At 35.3% G+C, this 19,370-nt stretch overlaps 1 protein-coding gene across 2 annotated transcripts in view; it reads left to right on the top strand.

The window, feature by feature from the left end:
- The window catches only part of KIAA1033 (KIAA1033 ortholog), a 62,092-nt gene that overhangs the window by 17,169 nt on the left and 25,553 nt on the right, over positions 1–19,370 (top strand). The window contains exons 11-20 of one of the 2 annotated variants that reach the window (XM_011975513.1): positions 1,286–1,409; positions 1,516–1,643; positions 2,498–2,658; positions 8,772–8,901; positions 13,166–13,291; positions 15,543–15,650; positions 16,145–16,291; positions 16,412–16,491; positions 17,689–17,794; positions 18,367–18,483. In XM_011975513.1, coding sequence (XP_011830903.1) covers positions 1,286–1,409; positions 1,516–1,643; positions 2,498–2,658; positions 8,772–8,901; positions 13,166–13,291; positions 15,543–15,650; positions 16,145–16,291; positions 16,412–16,491; positions 17,689–17,794; positions 18,367–18,483 — 1,227 coding nt within the window. The remainder of the gene's footprint in view (positions 1–1,285; positions 1,410–1,515; positions 1,644–2,497; positions 2,659–8,771; positions 8,902–13,165; positions 13,292–15,542; positions 15,651–16,144; positions 16,292–16,411; positions 16,492–17,688; positions 17,795–18,366; positions 18,484–19,370) is intronic. The other variant, XM_011975514.1, reaches the window with a different exon arrangement.

Genomic DNA, 19,370 nt, shown 5'->3' on the forward strand with positions numbered 1-19,370 from the left:
GTTCCACCAGAAATTGCATTATATTCCATTTATAGTATATTTCAAGGTTACCTTTAGTTTGTGTTTTACATGATCACAGTTTTTAACCGATTAATCTCAACTCTTGTTTACAGTTGACCCGACCCTTTGAACAACATGAGTTTGAAGTGCGCACGGGTCATACAGATTGTTTTTCAAGAAATGTATTAGAAAATTTTTTGAACATTAGCAACATTTTGAAAAAAACTTGAACACAAATGGCTTAGCCTAGAAATATTTTAAAAACCTGAGGAAAAGTTAGGTATGTCATGAATGCATAAAATATATGCAGATACTAATCTACTTATGTGTTAATTGACTTATGTTATCCATAAGGCTTTTGGTCAACAGTATGCTATTACTAGTTAAGTTTTTGGGTAGGCAAAAGTTATATGAAGATTTTTTACTGCATGAGGGTCAGTGGCCCTAATTTTATGTTGTTGAAGAGTCAACTGTATATCAATTTAAATGTTATTTTTTAATTTAATTTTATTTTATTTTATTTTTTGAGACGGAGTCTTGCTCTGTCGCCCAGGCTGGAGTGTAGTGGCGCGATCTTGGCTCCCTGCAAGCTCTGCCTCCTAGGTTTACGCCATTCTCCTGCCTCAGCCTCCCGAGTAGCTGGGACTACAGGCACCTGCCACCTCGCCCGGCTAGGTTTTTTTTTTTTTTTTTTTTTTGTATTTTTTAGTAGGGACGGGGTTTCACCGTGTTAGCCAGGATGGTCTCGATCTGCTGACCTCGTGATCTGCCCGTCTCGGCCTCCCAAAGTGCTGGGATTACAGGCGTGAGCCACCGCGCCCGGCCTCAATTTAAATGTTAGTTCATTAGGGTAAGAAGATAATTTTTTTGTTACTGATTCTTTTTCTAGGAGATATTTCTATACATGCTATAATAAAGTTCTAGGAAAGTAATTGTAAACAGTAAACATAAATTCTACTCATAAAAGTGCAAAGTAAAATAAAAAATATGCTTTATCTTCTATACATCTCTGAACATCGTGTGTATTTCTTTATACAGGATTATAGATTTGGATTCAGTTTTATTACTTTCACATAACTAGTACCCAAAAATATAAATACATACAAATTTTTCATTCACAAAGATCTAAATATTAGGTTTCATTAAGAACCTGAGCTTTAGTTTTAGTAAAATTTAAATGATGAATATAGAAATTTATCATACACTACATTTAGTGTATGATATTTAAATGTTTAATCATTAATTATTGAGAGTCTGAATTTCTCTTTAAATGTTTCCTATCTAGGCCTGTATAGAACAACAATTTGATTCTCTCAATGGAGGAGTATCTGTGTCAAAAAATAGCACTTTTGCTGAGGAATTTGCACATAGTATTCGGTCAATTTTTGCAAATGTAGAAGCCAAGCTTGGTAATGTAAATCTGATTTTTTGGTTTTTGTTTATAAAATTTGCATTTCCTTAAAGCATAATTGAAGTGTAATTGTTCTGCTTTCTCTTATGTTATTGATTTGTAAGGAGAACCTTCTGAAATTGACCAGAGAGACAAATATGTTGGAATTTGTGGACTCTTTGTATTGCACTTTCAGATTTTTCGAACTATTGATAAAAAGTTTTATAAGTCTTTATTGGACATTTGTAAGAAGGTAAGAACTTGAAACTTATTTTTCAATTTGAGTAGATTAAAAAGATTGCAGATAAAACTAAGTATTTTAAAATGCATTTTATTCCTGTTTACAAAAATAATTTAAAAATATTCACTTGTAAAATTCAAGTATTCCAGAAATAAGTAACTTAGTGAATGAAAATACATCATATTTCTACATCATATTACTACGTATTGGTAGATGGTGTTCAGGTTTGTTCTGTACATTAACTTTCTTTTAGTGGTACTAATACTACTTTTTTCTTTTCGTTTTCTTTGCCACTGATTTTCATTACTGAAGATGAAGAAATTTAAAATATATTTCTTTCTGTGTCTTTGTTATTTTCATAATGTGGCACCTGATTTCAAAACTGAAAGATTAGTTTATGTGTAACATTGAGTGATAGTGACTATGATAACCCAGCCAATTTTTTAAAAACTTATATAAAATGAAACTAAAGGACATGAAGATTCAAGTTTCTATTTACTTGTTGCATTTTTTTATCTGACAATCCATGAGAGGGTGTTTTGTGTGTGTGTTATTTAATACTTAGGGGAATAAAACTGTTTCTATTTACTTGTTGCATTTTTTTATCTGACAATCCATGAGAGGGTGTTTTGTGTGTGTGTTATTTAATACTTAGGGGAATAAAACTGTCATGCTCAACACCAGATGTAGAAATGCCTTAACTCTGCCACAGTGAAAGATATTTGTCTCATAATATATTAATAAGTATTTTTGTGGTTATTTTTTCTTGAAATGAATTGTCTTCCATGTGTATTATAGAACTTTTAAAAAGCTTATTGTGTAGCCTGCATTTAATGATTTTTCCCCTTTTCCCTTTTCTATTTTAGGTACCAGCCATCACTCTAACTGCTAATATTATTTGGTTTCCTGATAGTTTTCTGATACAGAAAATACCAGCAGCTGCCAAACTTCTAGACAGAAAAAGTCTTCAAGCCATTAAAATACACAGGGATACTTTTCTACAACAGAAAGCTCAATCACTTACCAAGTAGGTTTTATAAACAAATATAATGAAAATATTTAGATATTATTTATTTTCAAATATTATACTAACCCTAAATGTATAATACCATTTGAGTTATTAAATGTACTTGATAATTAAGGGTCAGGCAATCTCCAGGAGATTTGTTTTCTAGAGGCTTTTTGTAAAAAATATTTTACACTTAAAGTCAATTTAAGATGTGGACGGATTATACTTTATGGATACAAATGCGTACGTACATAGTTTTTATCATCTGTGTTAAATATTTTTTGTCTAAATGAAGTGAAGTCTCAGATTTTGTTGCAGTGGATATCGTTTGATAACATTAAAAACATTGTATGTCCATGGTGATTTTGGGAGAGGCTGAGTTTTTCTTGATTTGCTTCCTTTTTCCCCCTTTATTTTTATTTTTATGAAAATAATATATGCATATGTATAAAACATCAAAAAGTGCTAACGCTTAAAGGGAAAGATAATTCTTCCCAATTCCTTCCTGTATTTCAGTCTTGCTCTCCAAAGAAACACTTAATTCTTTGTTTCTTCTGATATTTACATCCTTATTTTTTGTTTGTCTCTTATTGTGTAGATTTTCAAATATACACAAAGTAGAGAAAATAGTAGAAAGAGCCCCTACATTCCCATCACCCAGCTTCAACAATTAATTTATTGCACATTCTTTCTTGAGTACACAGCTAAAATCACATGTTAACTTGGATAAAGCTTTTGAGTGAAATGACACAGGGCTCTGCTGCTGGCCCCATGCTGGTGACAGATTTTTGTTTGTGATATGGCTGGGTGTAATGGGGATACTTATCCACTTTCTGTTGATTTTGACTATCAAAGGGAAGATGGGTCACTAGTGTACATTGGGGGAAGGAAGAGCATGTCATTTTTAGTACTGCCATGTCCTCTGATTAAAGTGGAAAACTACCACCAATTTAGGCAGGTCTACTCACTTCAGAACTCTAGTAGATATCCTAAATCAGGTTTGAAGAGGGATAAAAACAAACGTTTAGATTTAGATTAGAGAGCTGAATTAAGTAATATAAGATTTAGAGAGATTTATCTTTCCATTTGAGTAGCAGTAAGTAGGGAAAAATGTGTGTATTTTAGTTCTTGGAATGTTGATATTTTGTAACAGTGTGATGCAGTTACTCAAAATGCCAATACATACTTAGCTTACATTAATAACTGTAATACCCAGGTTGTAGAAACTAGTTACAGTACAGGTTGAGTATCCCTAACTGAAATGATCCAATACTGGAAACTTTTTGAGTGCCATTGTAATGCCCAACGGAAATGCTCATTGGAGCATTTTTGGATTTCAGATTGGGGTGCTGAACTAGTAAGTATATAATACAAATATTCCAAGATCTGAAACACTTCTGGCCCCAACCATTTTGGATGAGGGGTACTCATCATGTATCTAGGTCATGGGACTTGATAGTTCCATTAAATTCTGTTTTTTCTTTTTCCTTTTTTTTTTGAGACCAAGTCTTGCTCTGTTGCCCAGGCTGGAGTGCGATGGCGTTATCTTGGCTCACTGTAACCTCTGCCTCCCAGATTCAAGTGATTCTCCTGCCTCAGCCTCCCGAGTAGCTGCGACTATAGGTGACTACCACCACGCCTGGCTAAATTTTTTTTTTTTTTTAGACGGAGTCTTCCTCTGTCACCCAGGCTGGAGTGCAGTGGTGTGATCTCAGCTCACTGCAACCTCGGCCTCCTGGGTTCAAGTGATTCTCCTGCCTCAGCCTCCTGAGTAGCTGGGATTACAGGCACATGCAGCCATTCCTGGCTAATTTTTGTATTTTTAGTAGAGACGGAGTTTCACCATGTTGGTCAGGCTGGTCTTGAACTCCTGACCTTGTGATCCGCCTACCTCGGCCTCCCAAACTGCTGGGATTACAGGCGTGAGCCACCGCTCCCACGCCCGGCTAATTTTTATATTTTTGGTAGAGATGGGATTTCACTATGTTGGCCAGGCTGGTCTTGAACTCCTGACCTCCGGTGATCCACCCACCTTGGCCTTCCAAAGTGCTGGGATTATAGGCATGAGCCACCACACCCGGCCTTTAAAAAATTTTTTGTTTGTTTGTTTTTAAACTTTTAAGTTTAGGGTACAAGTGCAGGTTTGTTACACACGTAAACGTGTCATGGGGGTTTGTTTTGCAGGTTACTTCATAACCCAGGTATATTCCATGGAATTTTTATTGATCAGATCATAGCTGGTGTTTGGTGGTGCCATGTTTTGAGAGGGTCACAAACTGCAGTATCCCTAGATGAAGCTGATCAGGATGTCAGAAGGTCTGAGAACCATGCCTTCTTGTTTATCTTCTCTTTGTTAGTGTCTGTATAGTTTGGCTTTTAAAAGAGAAATCTGTGGAATGATGCGGTGGGTTTCTTTAAATATTTGAAGGGTGTTCAGAATGAAGAGGGAACAGATTTGATCTCTGTGGCTCCAGTAGGCTAAACTAAAACCAAAAGGTGAAGATGACAGATAGTAATGATAATAATTGCCAACATCATGAAGCTCTCAACTCTGTGCCAGACATTATGCTAATAGCTTTAAACATACCATGTTCCATAAAGCATGTAACAGTTTTCTGGCATAAAATAATAAATGTAACAACTAATGTTTATGGAGTGCTTAGTATATGCCAGTAGCTATTCCAGGAACTTCACACATGTCTCCTTTAATGATCAGAAAATTGTATGAGGTAGATACTGTTGTTGTTGCCGTTTTATAGATGAGAAAACCCTACAGAGATTAAACTTGCCCAAGTTTAAACAACTAGTAGATGGCAGATGCAGGCAGTTCAACTCTACAGCCCAGGCTGTTAACTACTACCGTAAACTATTTTTATCCCATTTTTAGATAAAGAAAATGAGGCTTAGAAAAATGAACTTTGCCAGGTCACACAGCTAAGTACATGTCAGAGAGGGCATGCAGACCAGTGCCAGTCCTGTTCTAGTGCCTGTGCAGCAGGTAGCGTTGTGTAGGCTGCTCTGTATTCTCCTTCACTAAAGCTGTGTAGGCAGAATATAGACGACTGTCAGTCCAAGATCTGTGGGAAGTGAGTCTTATTAAGTGGACAGTCGAATAACTTGACTTTCAAAGACTTATCACATGATGAAATTTTGTTTCTAAATTATTTACTACAGAGCTCCATAAAGATGAAGGGCACAGTTACCTTTTTCAGTCTTTTCGCAGTTATGTCGAGGAAACCTAACATTCACTAAAGTGAAACTCAGGAGAGTGATGATGTGATCAGCATGGGCTTTGTCCTGACATTTTAGAGAAAGTTGAGGGAGTGTCTAAGAGGTGTCCCAAGGTCTTGCTTCAGAGTTTACGTGAGTAGGGAGCAATGGAGAGCAATAAGCAACAGTTTTCCTGCCCCCACACTATACACCAGATCCCAAGTGGCCAGTGTCCCAGCTGTCTCCTTGACTGGGGTCCAGGGTTTGTGGATTTTTGCATTTTGCTTTTGATTCACAACCACTTTAACACTGGAAAATACTGCTTTTAGGGAACAGAGGTCTGAATCTTCGTTTCAACCTCCCATGGTGACATATAGGTGTTGACACTGTTTAGTACTTTATGTTGGGGCAGGAGATTTGTTTTTTTACCTTGATATTTTTCCTGTTTGTACTTTGAAATGCACCTGACAATCCAGTAGGTCACTTGGCGATTTTTGTACTCTTTGTCAGTTAACTTGCTTTTTGAAACTTGAAGCAATTTCATTTTTATGTATTTGTAAGAGGTAAAGATCATCTGTCATCTGAATGTGATCACAGAGTGATGGGCAGAAGTGACATATAAACATCTGCATTATCCTATAGTCTTACCTAAAACTGGCTGAATGCCGTTCACTATGTATTATTGCCTTCTTCATAGTGTTATTGACGTAGTTGCTCATCAGGGAGAGTTCCATAGTCTTGCCTAGGTCTCTTTCTCTGGTCCTTGCTTATGATTTTTTTCTGTTCTCTCCTGTACACGGTATTCCTGCTGAGTCTTGATCACAGCCTCCTCCTCAAAAGTGAAGGTGTTGCTCTAGGACCATGCTCTCTGTTTTTAAAAAAGGACCAGGCTTTTAAAAAATGATTCCTTAAAAAAGGAATCATTCATAAGTCAAACAATGTTTCAGCACCATTCTAAGCAAAGCCACAAAGTATGACTATTTGTGTTTTTCGTCTGATGGAATTATGGCTCTGTAGAAACCATTTTTCTCAGATTTTGTGCTAGGGTTTTACCTCCGTGAGTCACATTTATTAGAGACTTTGGCAGGATACCTCTTTAGATTGAACTCTTGAGATTGACAGATTGCCCGGCAATATGGCTAGCCGCTGACCTCAGTGTGGGATTCTAAATGTAATTGAGTGTCTTTAGTTCCTTGCCCTGAAGAGCTATCCTCTAGCTGATTCTGACCTGTAAGAATGGGACATTTCTTTACCCTGTGTAGCTAAGGAAGATTTGAGTTGGTAATGTCTGATTCGATAAAGAAAAATTCTCCATTTTGCATACTAAGTTTTTGTTTGTTTGTTTTGGAGACGGAGTCTCACTCTGTCGCCCAGGCTGGAGTGCAGTGGCGCGATGTTGGCTTACTGCAACCTCTTCCGCCTCTCAGATTTAAGCAATTCTCTTGCCTCAGCCTCCAGAGTAGCTGGGACTACAAATGTGCGCCACCATGCCTGGCTGATTTTTGTATTTTTAGTAGAGACGGAGTTTCACCATGTTGGCCAGGCTGGTCACGGACGCCTGACCTCAGGCAATCTGCCTGCCTCGGCCTCCTGAAGTGCTGGAATAACGGGTGTGAACCACCGTGCCCGGCCACATACTAAGTTTTTTAAAGAAAAGTATAGCTTAAACAGCTTGTGAATACAAAGAGGTTCCTATCTTGAATGAGATTGAGTTGGGAAACATTGATGGAGTGATTTAATATTTGTAATCATCCTGAATAGTAGAGAGAATTACATTTTTACTGCCCTAGTCTTTCTGGGATGGAAAAACTTCCTGGATGTGAGCTTGAATCTTGACTGAACTTACGATCTTGCTGCCTACTTAACTTCTCTGTGTAGCAGTTTCTTGTTCTGTGTGGAGGTTGTAGTACCTGCCTCGTAAGGTTAATGTGAGGATTGAAAGAGGTGGTGTGTGTGTGTGTGTGTGTGTGTAAAGTTCTTGGAACAGTAGCTGTCATGTAGTAAGCATTCAATAGCTATTAGCTTTTATATTCAGATTCTGACCACTTCCACTGTTCCTATTCTGGTTCAAGTTGTCATCCTCTTTCTTCTGCATTATTACAGTAGCTTTCTAGGTGGTTTTCCCGCTTTTACCGTTGCCCCCTCTGTAGTTTATTTTCAACTCATCAGATCCTCTTAAAACTAAAGTTAGATCAAGTTACTTTGCTTGGCTCCTGTAGTGGCCTTCTGTCTCAAAGTCAAAATCCCTACTCCTTGCAAGTCCTTCCACAAATCCCTTCCCCATCTTACTTTTCTAGTCCCCCATTCCCTCCCTGTGTATCTCGCTGATCTAATCCCTGCTCACTGTGCTTCAGGTATACTGACTTCTTTGTTATTACCTGAACAAGCCAGACACATTTCCAGGTGTCTTAGGATTTTGCATTTGTCGTTCACTTTTCTACATTTCTTGTATATTTGCATGAATTACTCATTCATCTACTTCAAACTTTGGCTCAAAATCACCTACTCAGTGAGCCTACTTTGATCACTCTATATAAAATTGCACCTCCACCCCAGTCCCTATCCTTTTTCCCCTGCTTATATTTCTTCTGTAGTATGTATCTTTTAATTAATTTAAAATTTTACTTATTGATTTCATTATTATACAACTCTCCTTTCTAGAATGTAATCATCATGGGAGCAGGGATTTGTATTCATTTTATTTACTGCTGATTTCACTGTTGTATTCTCAGTACCTGTACTAAGAAACAGTGCCTGGCATGTTTGTTGAATGAGTAAATTATGTATGTCTATATAATATTTATCTTTTGAAAACCAGAAAGATGAAGTGACTGCTGCAGAGAAATAATGTACTCCAATCAATATCAAGAAATGGAAGTAAATTTTCTTTGCCAAGTAACCCCAGTATTTTCCTTTGTTAGAGATGTACAGTCTTACTACGTCTTTGTGAGCTCGTGGATGATGAAAATGGAATCTATTTTATCTAAAGAGCAGAGAATGGATAAATTTGCTGAAGATCTCACCAACAGATGTAATGTTTTTATACAGGTAGTTGCATCTTATAATATTTCGGGGAATCGTTTTTTTGTTAATCTTACAGAAATTAAACTTGGATAAAACTGAACAAAGAGTAGAGTCTGTTTTTGTTTATTGAAACAAATTGATTTGGTTATGTTGGGATCTGTGTGACTTATTAATTTAAATTTTCTAACAACCCATTCAAAGCTCTACATTCCTTCAAAACTTGACTATTTAGCTGTACCCTAGAAGTTTTGATATGTTGTATTTTTATTATTTATTTCAAACTATTTTAAAATTACAATAAACTTTGTGGGCTTTTTGAAAGATTTCCTTATTTTGAACTATATGAGGATTTTCTAGTTATTATTGAGTTGTAGGAATAATTAAATAATTTTAGTATTTTGAAATTTGCTTTATGATCTAGCTTATGGTCAACTTGGGTAAACATTTCACATCCACTTGAAAAGAATGCATAATTTGTATTTGTCAGTTGTAGCATTTTGTATATGACAAGAGGATCATATTTATTAATGATTTTGTCTGTGTATTTCAGATACTGAGAGTTGTGTTAGAATTTCCCACTATTGTGGATTTGTCTGTTTATCCTTGTTCTGTAGTTTTTATTTTGTGTATTTTGAAGCTAAGTATATAATGTTTAGAATTGTTCTGTCTTTCTAGTAAATTGGACCTTTTCTTGTTAAGAAATATTCCTTGTTATCTCTTGTAATGCTTTTTGTCGTAGGTCTCTTGTGTGTGATATTAACTGTAACTGTTTTAATTAATGTCTGCATGGTATTTTCTTTTTTGATCCTTTCACTTGTGGCCTTTCTGGCTCCTTATATTTAGTGTGTGTCTTCTGTAAGTAGCATAAATTTTTTCTCCTATCTGATAATCTTTGTTTTTTTTTTTCATAGTACTATTTTTTCTGTATGTCCTTGTTGATATATTTGGCTTTAAACTGCCACCTGACTAGTTGCTTTGTATTTGTCTCATTTGTTCTGTGTCCCTTTTCTTTTCCTCTCTTGTTCTTTTTTGGAGTATTTTTAATTTTATTTCTCCTCCTATTAGTTTAATTCTCTATTGTTTTACTGTTCTTTTAGTGGTTACTCTAGACATTTAAAATGTATCGTTTACTCATTTAGCTCTAATATAAATTAGTTTCACCACTTTCCTGACAGTGTAAGGATCTTAAACAGCTTTAATTCTGTTTATCTGCCTCTCACCTTTTGTGCTGTTGTTGTGTACTTGAGTTCCTCTGTATTTTAAACCTCACAAGGCATTATTATTGCTATTGTTGTTTTTATAGTCAGTGTTTATTTAGATTTACTCATATTTACCTGTTCTGTCGCTTTTTATTCTTCCTACATCGCTTAATTTTCATCTTCCTACTTGGGGAATACCTGCTAGTATTTCATTAATACAAGTCTCTGTTGATGAATTGTAACAGTTTTTGGTCTGCATATGTCTTTATTTCAATCATTTTGCTGTGTTAGAATTCTAGGTTGGTTGGGTTTTTTTTTTCTTCTAGCTTTTAAAGGTGTCATTTTATTGTCTTCTGGTTTCCTTTGTTTTTGTTAAGAAGTCAGCTGTAGGTTTGTTGCTTTTAAAATATGTATCTTTCTTTACTTTTTGGCTTTTAGTAGTTTTCCTACAGTGCCCCTAGGTATGGTTTTCTTTGTGTGTTTGTGCTACTTTGGGGTCAGTAGAACTTCTTGAATTCATGGAATATTCTTTACCATTAATTCTTCAAGCATTACTTCTTTTCTATTTTCTCTGTTCTAATTCTTCATCTATCTCTAATCTGCTGTTAAATTCATCTACTGAGTTTTAAATTTTAATAATTTTACTTTTCAGTTGGCTTCTTTTTTATAGTTTACAGTTCTCTTCTGAGATGTTTGATTTTGTGTTTTATTTTCTTCAACACATTCAGCTTATTTTGAATCACATGTCTGATAATTTCATTATTTGGCTATTTCTCTTGTCTGTTGTTTCTCTTGTTTTTGTACATCTCTTACCTCTTTATATACCTAGTTATTTTTTATAGAGTGCCACACATTGCTTATGAAAAGCTGTAGATGTTATTTGAGGATCTGGGTCTTTTCTTCCTCCAGAAGGGATTTGTATTTGTATTTGCTTTTGTACACAGCTAGTCTAGGACAGTTAGCAACCCAGGTTATATCAATCTAGTAGGTTGATTGAGATGATTTGAAGCAGGATTGTGATCCTGTGATGGTTGTTTAATTCACCCTTACTTTTTAGGGGATTATCCTTTAGGACCCCAACTCAAAGCTTAGGTGGTTTATGAAAACCAGCTCTGATGAGCCCCGAGCTCCTATTTTTATCTCCCTTCCCTGTGAGATGTTGTTGAAAGATATGTTTGGCTTTTGTCTTTAGGGCAGATGCTTTAAGAGAAAGCAACCCTGAATGCGAGGCTCACTTCTCTGAGTTTCTGTCGTCTTCCAGATCTTAGCCTTATATTTCTTTATTTTTTTGAATCCTCTCTGATGCCTTAGGAGGCATTTTTAAACCATTTTGCTCAGATTTTCTAGTTGTTCTCAGTGGGAAGGCTGGTCTAAATTGTTTATTCTATCATTAACTAGTACAGGCTCCAGACTACCCTCTCCCTTACAATTTAGATTTCAAAATACATCCCTTCACAAATTAATGGTTATCTGGGAATGAGCTAATATGGGCCCTGGAGTTCTGTACTTCAAGTACCCCTAAAAAAGGGAATCCTTCTTTTTCTGCCTGACTTAGAGTTAGATTTTTGCTGTTCCTTGTTTGTGCTTATTAATTTTTCCCAGGGCTGCACTAGGGTAGGGTCTGATGTAATAGTCCTGTAGCCTACAAGGTAGGACTTTGTGGCTCTTTCTGCATGTATGTGGCAAGCTTTGGTCTTACTGTCACCTTTCTTAGGATGCTATCCTCTCTTTGATTTTTTCATTTTGTTAATTTAGCACATGCCTCTTTGCCACAGAGAAACTTTGTGTGTGGTTCAGAGGAACTCCTACTTTGTGCTGAGTATCTTTCCTTTAGTGAGCCGCTGTTTCTGATGGGAGAATACATTCTCTCACATGTGGTGGGACAGGAGTAAAAGGTTGAGGAACACTGGCATATAGCTTCTGCCCCACCTCCTTCATGTATCTACAATAACGTAGTTAAGGTTCATTGCTAAACTGTACATGCATCTCTTTTGGGAACTTTATAGACCCAAAGAATCTCCGTCATTATCTTTGTGTTTTTCTCTGTTTCCCTTTTGGGTTTAAATGAAAAACTATTTGAGAAATAATATCGCTTTTTTCCTGTTTTCTTATTCCACCGTTTCCCTGAGTTTAATACCATTAAAAGAATTTTAACACCTCACAAGACCTGGCTTTCTTCATGAATAGAAGGGGAGGGGAGAATCTGTTCTCATTGGGCTGGAAGGAGAGAAAGCCTAATTAGCACCAAACTAGGCAAGGACAAGATAGCAGATGGATTGTGGTGATTGGTCTAGGTGAATAGGAAAGGGGGACTTGGCTTGGAACTCAGAAATTGCCGTGCCTATCTGTGTTGACTGAACAGCTCTCTTTCTCATTTTTCCATTTTTAACTCCTTAGAGTCCTCAGCTCTTGCCTTAAGTGGCAACAGATAGGAGTCTTTATTCTCTTCCCTGGCAGGTAAGATAAGGATGAATAGATACCTTTCTAACATCCAAATTGTTTCACTCAAAGCTTTTCTAAGGGAAAGAGTCTTTTTTTTTTTTCTAGACAGAGTCTTGCCCAGTCACCCAGGCTGGAGTGCAGTGGCGCGATCTCGGCTCACTGCAATCTCTGCCTCCCGGTTTCATGCCATTCTCCTGCCTAAGTCTCCCGAGTAGCTGGGACTACAGGCGCCTGCCGCCATGCCCGGCTAATCTTTTTTGTATTTTTAGTAGAGACGGGGTTTCACCATGTTAACTAGGATGGTTTCGATCTCCTGACCTCATGATCCACCCACCTCGGCCTCCCAAAGTGAGCCACCACGCCTGGCCAAGGAAAAGATTCTTAAGCTGTGATTATACACTGTTATTTTGACAGTACTAAACTTCTGGTATGTGACAGGATAAATAAATGGTTAGGGCTGCTTTGAAACTTAACCACCATGTATTATTGTCTCTCTGAGGAAGAGTATCTCCAAATCTTAAGAGCTGGCTTTAAAATGAACTTTAGAAGCATATAGTTATTGGTAAGTTGAGGAATAACTGCTGTTACATAGATAATGAAATCTTGAAGAAGTCTTTCCTTGTGATTATAATCAGTGTTTTCCTTTACAGGGCTTCTTGTATGCTTATAGTATTAGTACCATTATTAAAACCACAATGAATCTCTACATGTCCATGCAAAAGCCAATGACCAAAACCTCAGTTAAGGCATTATGCAGGCTTGTTGAACTTCTCAAGGTAGGTTTTAGATTATTTTACTTTGCCATCATAATTGAGAAGTGACCCAGGCTTAAATTAGGATAATCTTGTAAGATTTGACTACATGATTATATGAGAACAGAAAGTTATGAGAAAGTACTTCTCTCTCAATTGAATAAAGGAACCAGCCATTTAAATAAATTTCTGAGTAACTACTTACGACTGGTCATTATATTTAAACTTTACTAAATAAAGTTAATATATCCAGTTCACACAGTAAAAAAAAAGTTAAGGTAGTGAGAGAGAAAAGAAAGAAAATGGAAAAGTTAACTTTAATTTAATTAGTAAAGTTTTACTCATAGAAGTTTTAAAAAGGTTGTATGAGTTTAAAAAAAAACTTGTCTACCATTATCCGTTACAGTGTTTACATGCATATGAGGTTAGTTAACATAAGACTATTTATTTTGTAATTTAGGTTAAGTGCTGTAATCTTGTGATTTGAACAATAGACTACTTATAGAGGTGGTCAAATGAATTAAGAATTAATACACCTATGCAAGTATGGTAACGTGTTTCTTAGCTTACTTCTGTATTAAAGAAAAAAGCTGTAGGCAGGAAAGCCCAGTTAACCTTTTGTAAAAATTGAAATTACAATTTACTGGTGAATTTTCTCCTAATAATTGACTAGATTTGTTCAGGAAATAAAGATTTTTCTTTTGGAGATTCTGCCTTTGGATTTTCAGCCTTTTTTTCTTTATACTATTTGTTTATAGATATTTTATGTTTTATTTTTTATGAACTATAAATACAGACGAGTATATGTCTATGTTAGAATATGTATAAATATGTAATACATAAGTATGGTTTTAAAATTAATAATAAATATCTAAATACCCACTGTCCCACTTAAGAAATAGAATGTTACCAATATTTTCAAATACTGTGTTTCTTCCTAATTGTATCTCAACCTGTCCACCTCAGAGGAGACTACTGTCCTGAATTTTATGTTTATCATTCCCTTGTTTTTCTTTTTAGCTTACCAAATATGGATGAATCAATAAAACATTAATCGTTATATATGTTTTTGAAGTTTATATTAGTGGAGTAGTACTTTATGTATTTTTTGGTCTGCTTTTTTATTCAACATTTTGTTTTTTACTCAGCATTTTGTATTTGAGTGTATCCATGTTGGGATGAGTAGCCCATCTATTTTCATTGTTGTGTAGCTTTCCTGTGGATAGACTTTGGGTTGTTTCCAGTTTTTGTATCATAAAGAATGTTGCCATCCTTGTATGTGTTTCTTGGTGTACTTGTGCAGGAGTTTTTCTAAGGAATTGTATGCCTAAAAGTTGGTTACTGGTTTATATGTTACGTATATGTTCAGCTTTTCGAGATGATGTCACATTGTCTCTATATACAGACTATATATATATGTACACCTCCCACAATACATTAGAAAATTACATTAGAAATAAAATTGTATTTCCAATTGGCCAACTCTGGTACTATGGAGCTTCATTTTTTTTTTAAATATAAATTAGTGGGTATAATTGGTTTTGATTATGATTTTTAATATTTAACCCCTGATTGTTAGTGATGGTAAATATCATTTCAATTATTTATTAACTGTGTTTCTTTTTTTTGTGAAAAATCTGTTCATGTCTTTTCATTTTTTAAAATTTGATTGTGTGCCTTTAAAAAACAAAATCTTTCATTCATTTTGGGTCTTCTTATATCCTGAACATTAATCGCTTGTACCTGGTAGATATTTTGTGATACATTGACTTGCTTTTTTATTTTCTTTATAGAGACTTTTGATAAATGGAAGTGCTTAATTTTAGTATAGTTGAATTTATCAGTTCTATACTTTGTAAAGTTTTTGTTTTGTTTTGTTTTTGAGACAGAGTCTCGCTCTGTTGCTCAGGCTGGAGTGCAGTGGTACGATCTCGGCTCACCTCAACCTCTGCCTCCCATATTCAAGCGATTCTGCCTCAGCTTCCTAAGTAGCTGGAACTACAGGCATGTGCCTGGCTAATTTTTGTATTTTTTAGTAGAGACAGGGTTTCACTATGTTGGCCAGGCTGGTCTCGAACTCCTGACCTCATGATCCACCTGCCTCGACCTCCCAAAGTGCTGGGATTACAGGTGTGAGCCACCGCGCCAGGCCTGTAAGGTTTTTTTGTATCTCATTTACAGATCACTTCCCTAGCCTAAGGTCATAAAGATCTTCTATAATTTTGCCTGAAGTTTTTAAGTTGATTGTCACAAAATTATTTCTGATTCTTTTTAGGCAATAGAGCATATGTTCTACAGGAGAAGCATGGTTGTGGCTGATTCAGTTTCACATATAACACAGCACCTTCAACATCAGGCTCTTCATTCTATTTCTGTGGCCAAGGTATGGAAATTAATATGTATTTAGCATAAGTATGTTATCTTTTTTGTTCTTCCATTGTTTTATATGTGTTTTCTGGTTTACCCTGTTTATTCCTTTCCTTCAAACATAATATGCTTGGTTGTTTATCTCCATAGTATTTTACAATTTTTACTTCAAGTTCTTGGCATTATCTTTACTGTGAAATTGTAGCACGTAATACTTTAATACACTTCTGAAAAAGGATGTTGTTTGCACTTTTGAAATTGATGCATCATTTAAAAAATGATTTATTAAATTAATATGGAAATTTTAAAGTATGCCTAATTTGTTGTTTCTGGTAGTACTAAGAGATAATGTTACAGAAGTAAAGTATAAATAAAATATTATCTGAAGCTTAATGGGGAAAGTATTTGTATATGCTCTCTTAAATCATGGAAAAGATAATCAAGAAGTTTTTCTTCTGAGTCTTTTGTTATTGCCTCAGAAACAAATCGTTTTCCTGTTTTATTTTTAAGAAAAGAGTGATTTCTGACAAAAAATACAGCGAACAGCGTCTTGATGTGCTCTCTGCTCTAGTTTTGGCTGAAAACACTCTAAATGGACCAAGCACAAAGCAACGGCGACTTATTGTTTCTTTGGCACTAAGTGTTGGCACACAAATGGTAAGTGTACTGCTATTACTTATGGAACAGAAATGAGATCTGAGATTTCACAGTTCCCTTGTTACTGACCCTAGAAACTTTTGACTGCAACTTCTCTGCCTTTTTTCCTGTCCCTGATAGAAAACATTTAAAGACGAAGAACTCTTTCCACTTCAAGTAGTCATGAAAAAACTGGATCTTATTAGTGAACTTAGAGAACGGTAAGTAGGACTGGGATATGCTGTGGTACTCTAAAGACAGGGTTAATAGAAACATTGATTTTCTTTTTAGCATAGCAAGAGAAGAAATGAATTCAGATAGAACATTAGTTCCTTTCTGTAACTTCTTTAGCATGACCAAAATGAGATTGTGACTAGGGATCATATTTATTTAGCTTTGCTTCTACAGGAAGCATGTAGCCCCTAGAAAAACTCACACGAGAAAAAACAGTGCAACCTCAGAGCATCTGGCAGACTCTGATGCATATCGTGATTATTATGTTGGGTATCTCTATTGGACCTAGATTGCTACGTTATATAACAGGGCTTCCTCTGTTTGTGTGGGACTTAGCGATCCATGATACATAGTGTTCTATAATTTTAAGACACGAATTTGAATTAACATTGTTGAATTAGTTTTTGGAAGTCTTATTTTTGTAGCTACTTCTGGCTCTCTTGTTTTCTTTTTGTTGAGTAAGCAGTAAGTTTCTTGAAGGGAAATTAGAATATTTTGATTTCCAGCTGAATTAAGGTCACAGCACAATTTCCATTTAGTATTCATACTTATAACTTATTTTGTTGTTGTTGTTCTGGAGAAACTGACATTTTTCTTGTTATTGGCATTTAATTTTCCACTCTTGGGAAGAAATATTGAACCTTTTTCATTATAACATAGTTAATGATCATTCTATTGCCCTTTAAGGTGTGAAATAGTCACTTGGCAAAGATTGTAGACATGTTAAGTGTGGGGTATTTTTTTTGGTCGCAATTTTTTTTAAAAGATTTTTCTTTCCAACTTAGAGTCAGGGAAAATGGAGCATGTGATGCAAGTATTTAAGTCTAGTCATAGCAAATAATATTGAAAATGAGTTTATTTTTATTTACCAAAACTAAAAATGGTCGATAAATGTTTATTTTAAACTGATACTTGAATATTATGCATATCATTTTTCAAGTATGGTTTACAACTAAAGCGTATGTGCAGAATTCTGACAATGTCAGTCATTGGAGTGTTTGTTACCTTTGTTTCATTTTGATAGTATTTCTTTTGTGACTTTTCTATACTACGTTGGGTTAAGTGATGTAGGGAATGCAGACTGTGTAAGATGGAACTCTTCCCTCTGTAGTAGATGTCATTCCTTTCATACTGTTTTGGGATTCTTCAGTTTTGGTGTGACTGATTACTACTTTACATTGTAGAGTCCAAACACAATGTGACTGTTGTTTTTTATACTGGCATCGAGCTGTCTTCCCAATTTATTTAGATGATGTGTATGAAAATGCTGTTGATGCAGCCAGATTACATGTAAGTAAAGAACAATTTAAAAAATAATTCCATCATTTTAAAAGGCACTGTATAAACCGTTTTAGTTTAAAATAGATCATTTGACTTAGTAAACTATTTTAAAATTGACTGTTTTGTAAACTGCATATTCATTAAGTGTTTATGGTCTGTAGTTAAATTTTATGTTACTGTTGATGAAGTTAATTTATTTAATTTCTTCCTTCATGTTCCTAATCATTTTCATTTCACTTAATTTTAGTTTATGTCATAGTAGTCTGACATTTACTCATCAGCAAATTATAATGAAAAAGAAAAAATATTTTTAAAAATATTCAAATTTTTCTTTTTCTTTATGGAAATAAGTGTTTGAATGCACAAGATAGGAAAAGAGTAGTGAATGTGATTTTTTGGGGTATATTTAGTTAAAGTATATGCTTTAGGTTCTTTTTCTTTAGGAAAGTTAAGACAGTTGTGGAAAATCATTTTTCCTTCAGATTGAGGTTTTGTCTTTTAAGATAATTAACTTTTGCAGTATTGTTTAGATTAGAGACCTGGTTTTTCTAAATTCATGTACATTTTAATTTTCTTCTTAGTACATGTTCAGTGCTTTGCGCGACTGTGTACCTGCTATGATGCATGCAAGGCATTTAGAGTCCTATGAGATACTTCTGGATTGCTATGACAAGGAAATTATGGAAATTTTAAATGAGGTAACATCATATTTGAGATTGAAAAGCTTAAAACATGTTCAGAATGTAGTGTTTGGAAAAAAATGTTCGATTGAAGCAGACTATCACTGAGTTAAATTTTTTATAAATTGCTGGGTAGAACAAAGAACTATTTTTAGTTACAATATCACTGTTATGCTAATTGGTCTGTAATTCATTTATTTAGAAATCAGACTAGGAATTAGGAAATTTTAAATTTACTTTTGTTAATAGATATTTTAATTTAAAGTTGTTTATTAGAAGAATGCAAATGTGAAATGGGTTTGAATGTTGAAAGCTGCTAATAGTCCAGTTAAAGCAACTTAACTATTAATATTTTACTGAATTTTATTTGCAGAGCTCCTAAGAGAAGGAAATTGTATATTTAAGAGATTTAGTGTGTAACAAAAGTAATTTGAATCCAATATGTGTGCCCCTCCTTGCTTTAAGGAAATATATATTATAAATATTGATATCTTTGAAATTAAATTTCCATCTAGCGATATTTTTATTTGGAGGGAGGAATTAAAAATGAGGAAATTTCATGATATAATCCTACCTGGGTTTGGTGAAATTGTGAAAAACTTTTTTTTTTTTTTTTTTTGTGACGGAGTCTTGCTCAGTCACCCAGGCTGGAGTGCGGTGGCGCGATCTCAGCTCACTGAAAGCTCCGCCTCCCGGGTTCTCGCCATTCTCCTGCCTCAGCCTCCCGAGTAGCTGGGACTACAGGCGCCCGCCACTACGCCCGGCTAGTTTTTTGTATTTTTAGTAGAGACGGGGTTTCACCGTGTTAGACAGGATGGTCTCAATCTCCTGACCTTGTGATCCGCCCGTCTCGGCCTCCCAAAGTGCTGGGATTACAGGCTTGAGCCACCGCGCCCGGCCTGTGA

The sequence above is a fragment of the Mandrillus leucophaeus genome, unplaced genomic scaffold, assembly GCF_000951045.1.
Source record: "Mandrillus leucophaeus isolate KB7577 unplaced genomic scaffold, Mleu.le_1.0 Scaffold157, whole genome shotgun sequence".
Taxonomy (NCBI): domain Eukaryota; kingdom Metazoa; phylum Chordata; class Mammalia; order Primates; family Cercopithecidae; genus Mandrillus; species Mandrillus leucophaeus.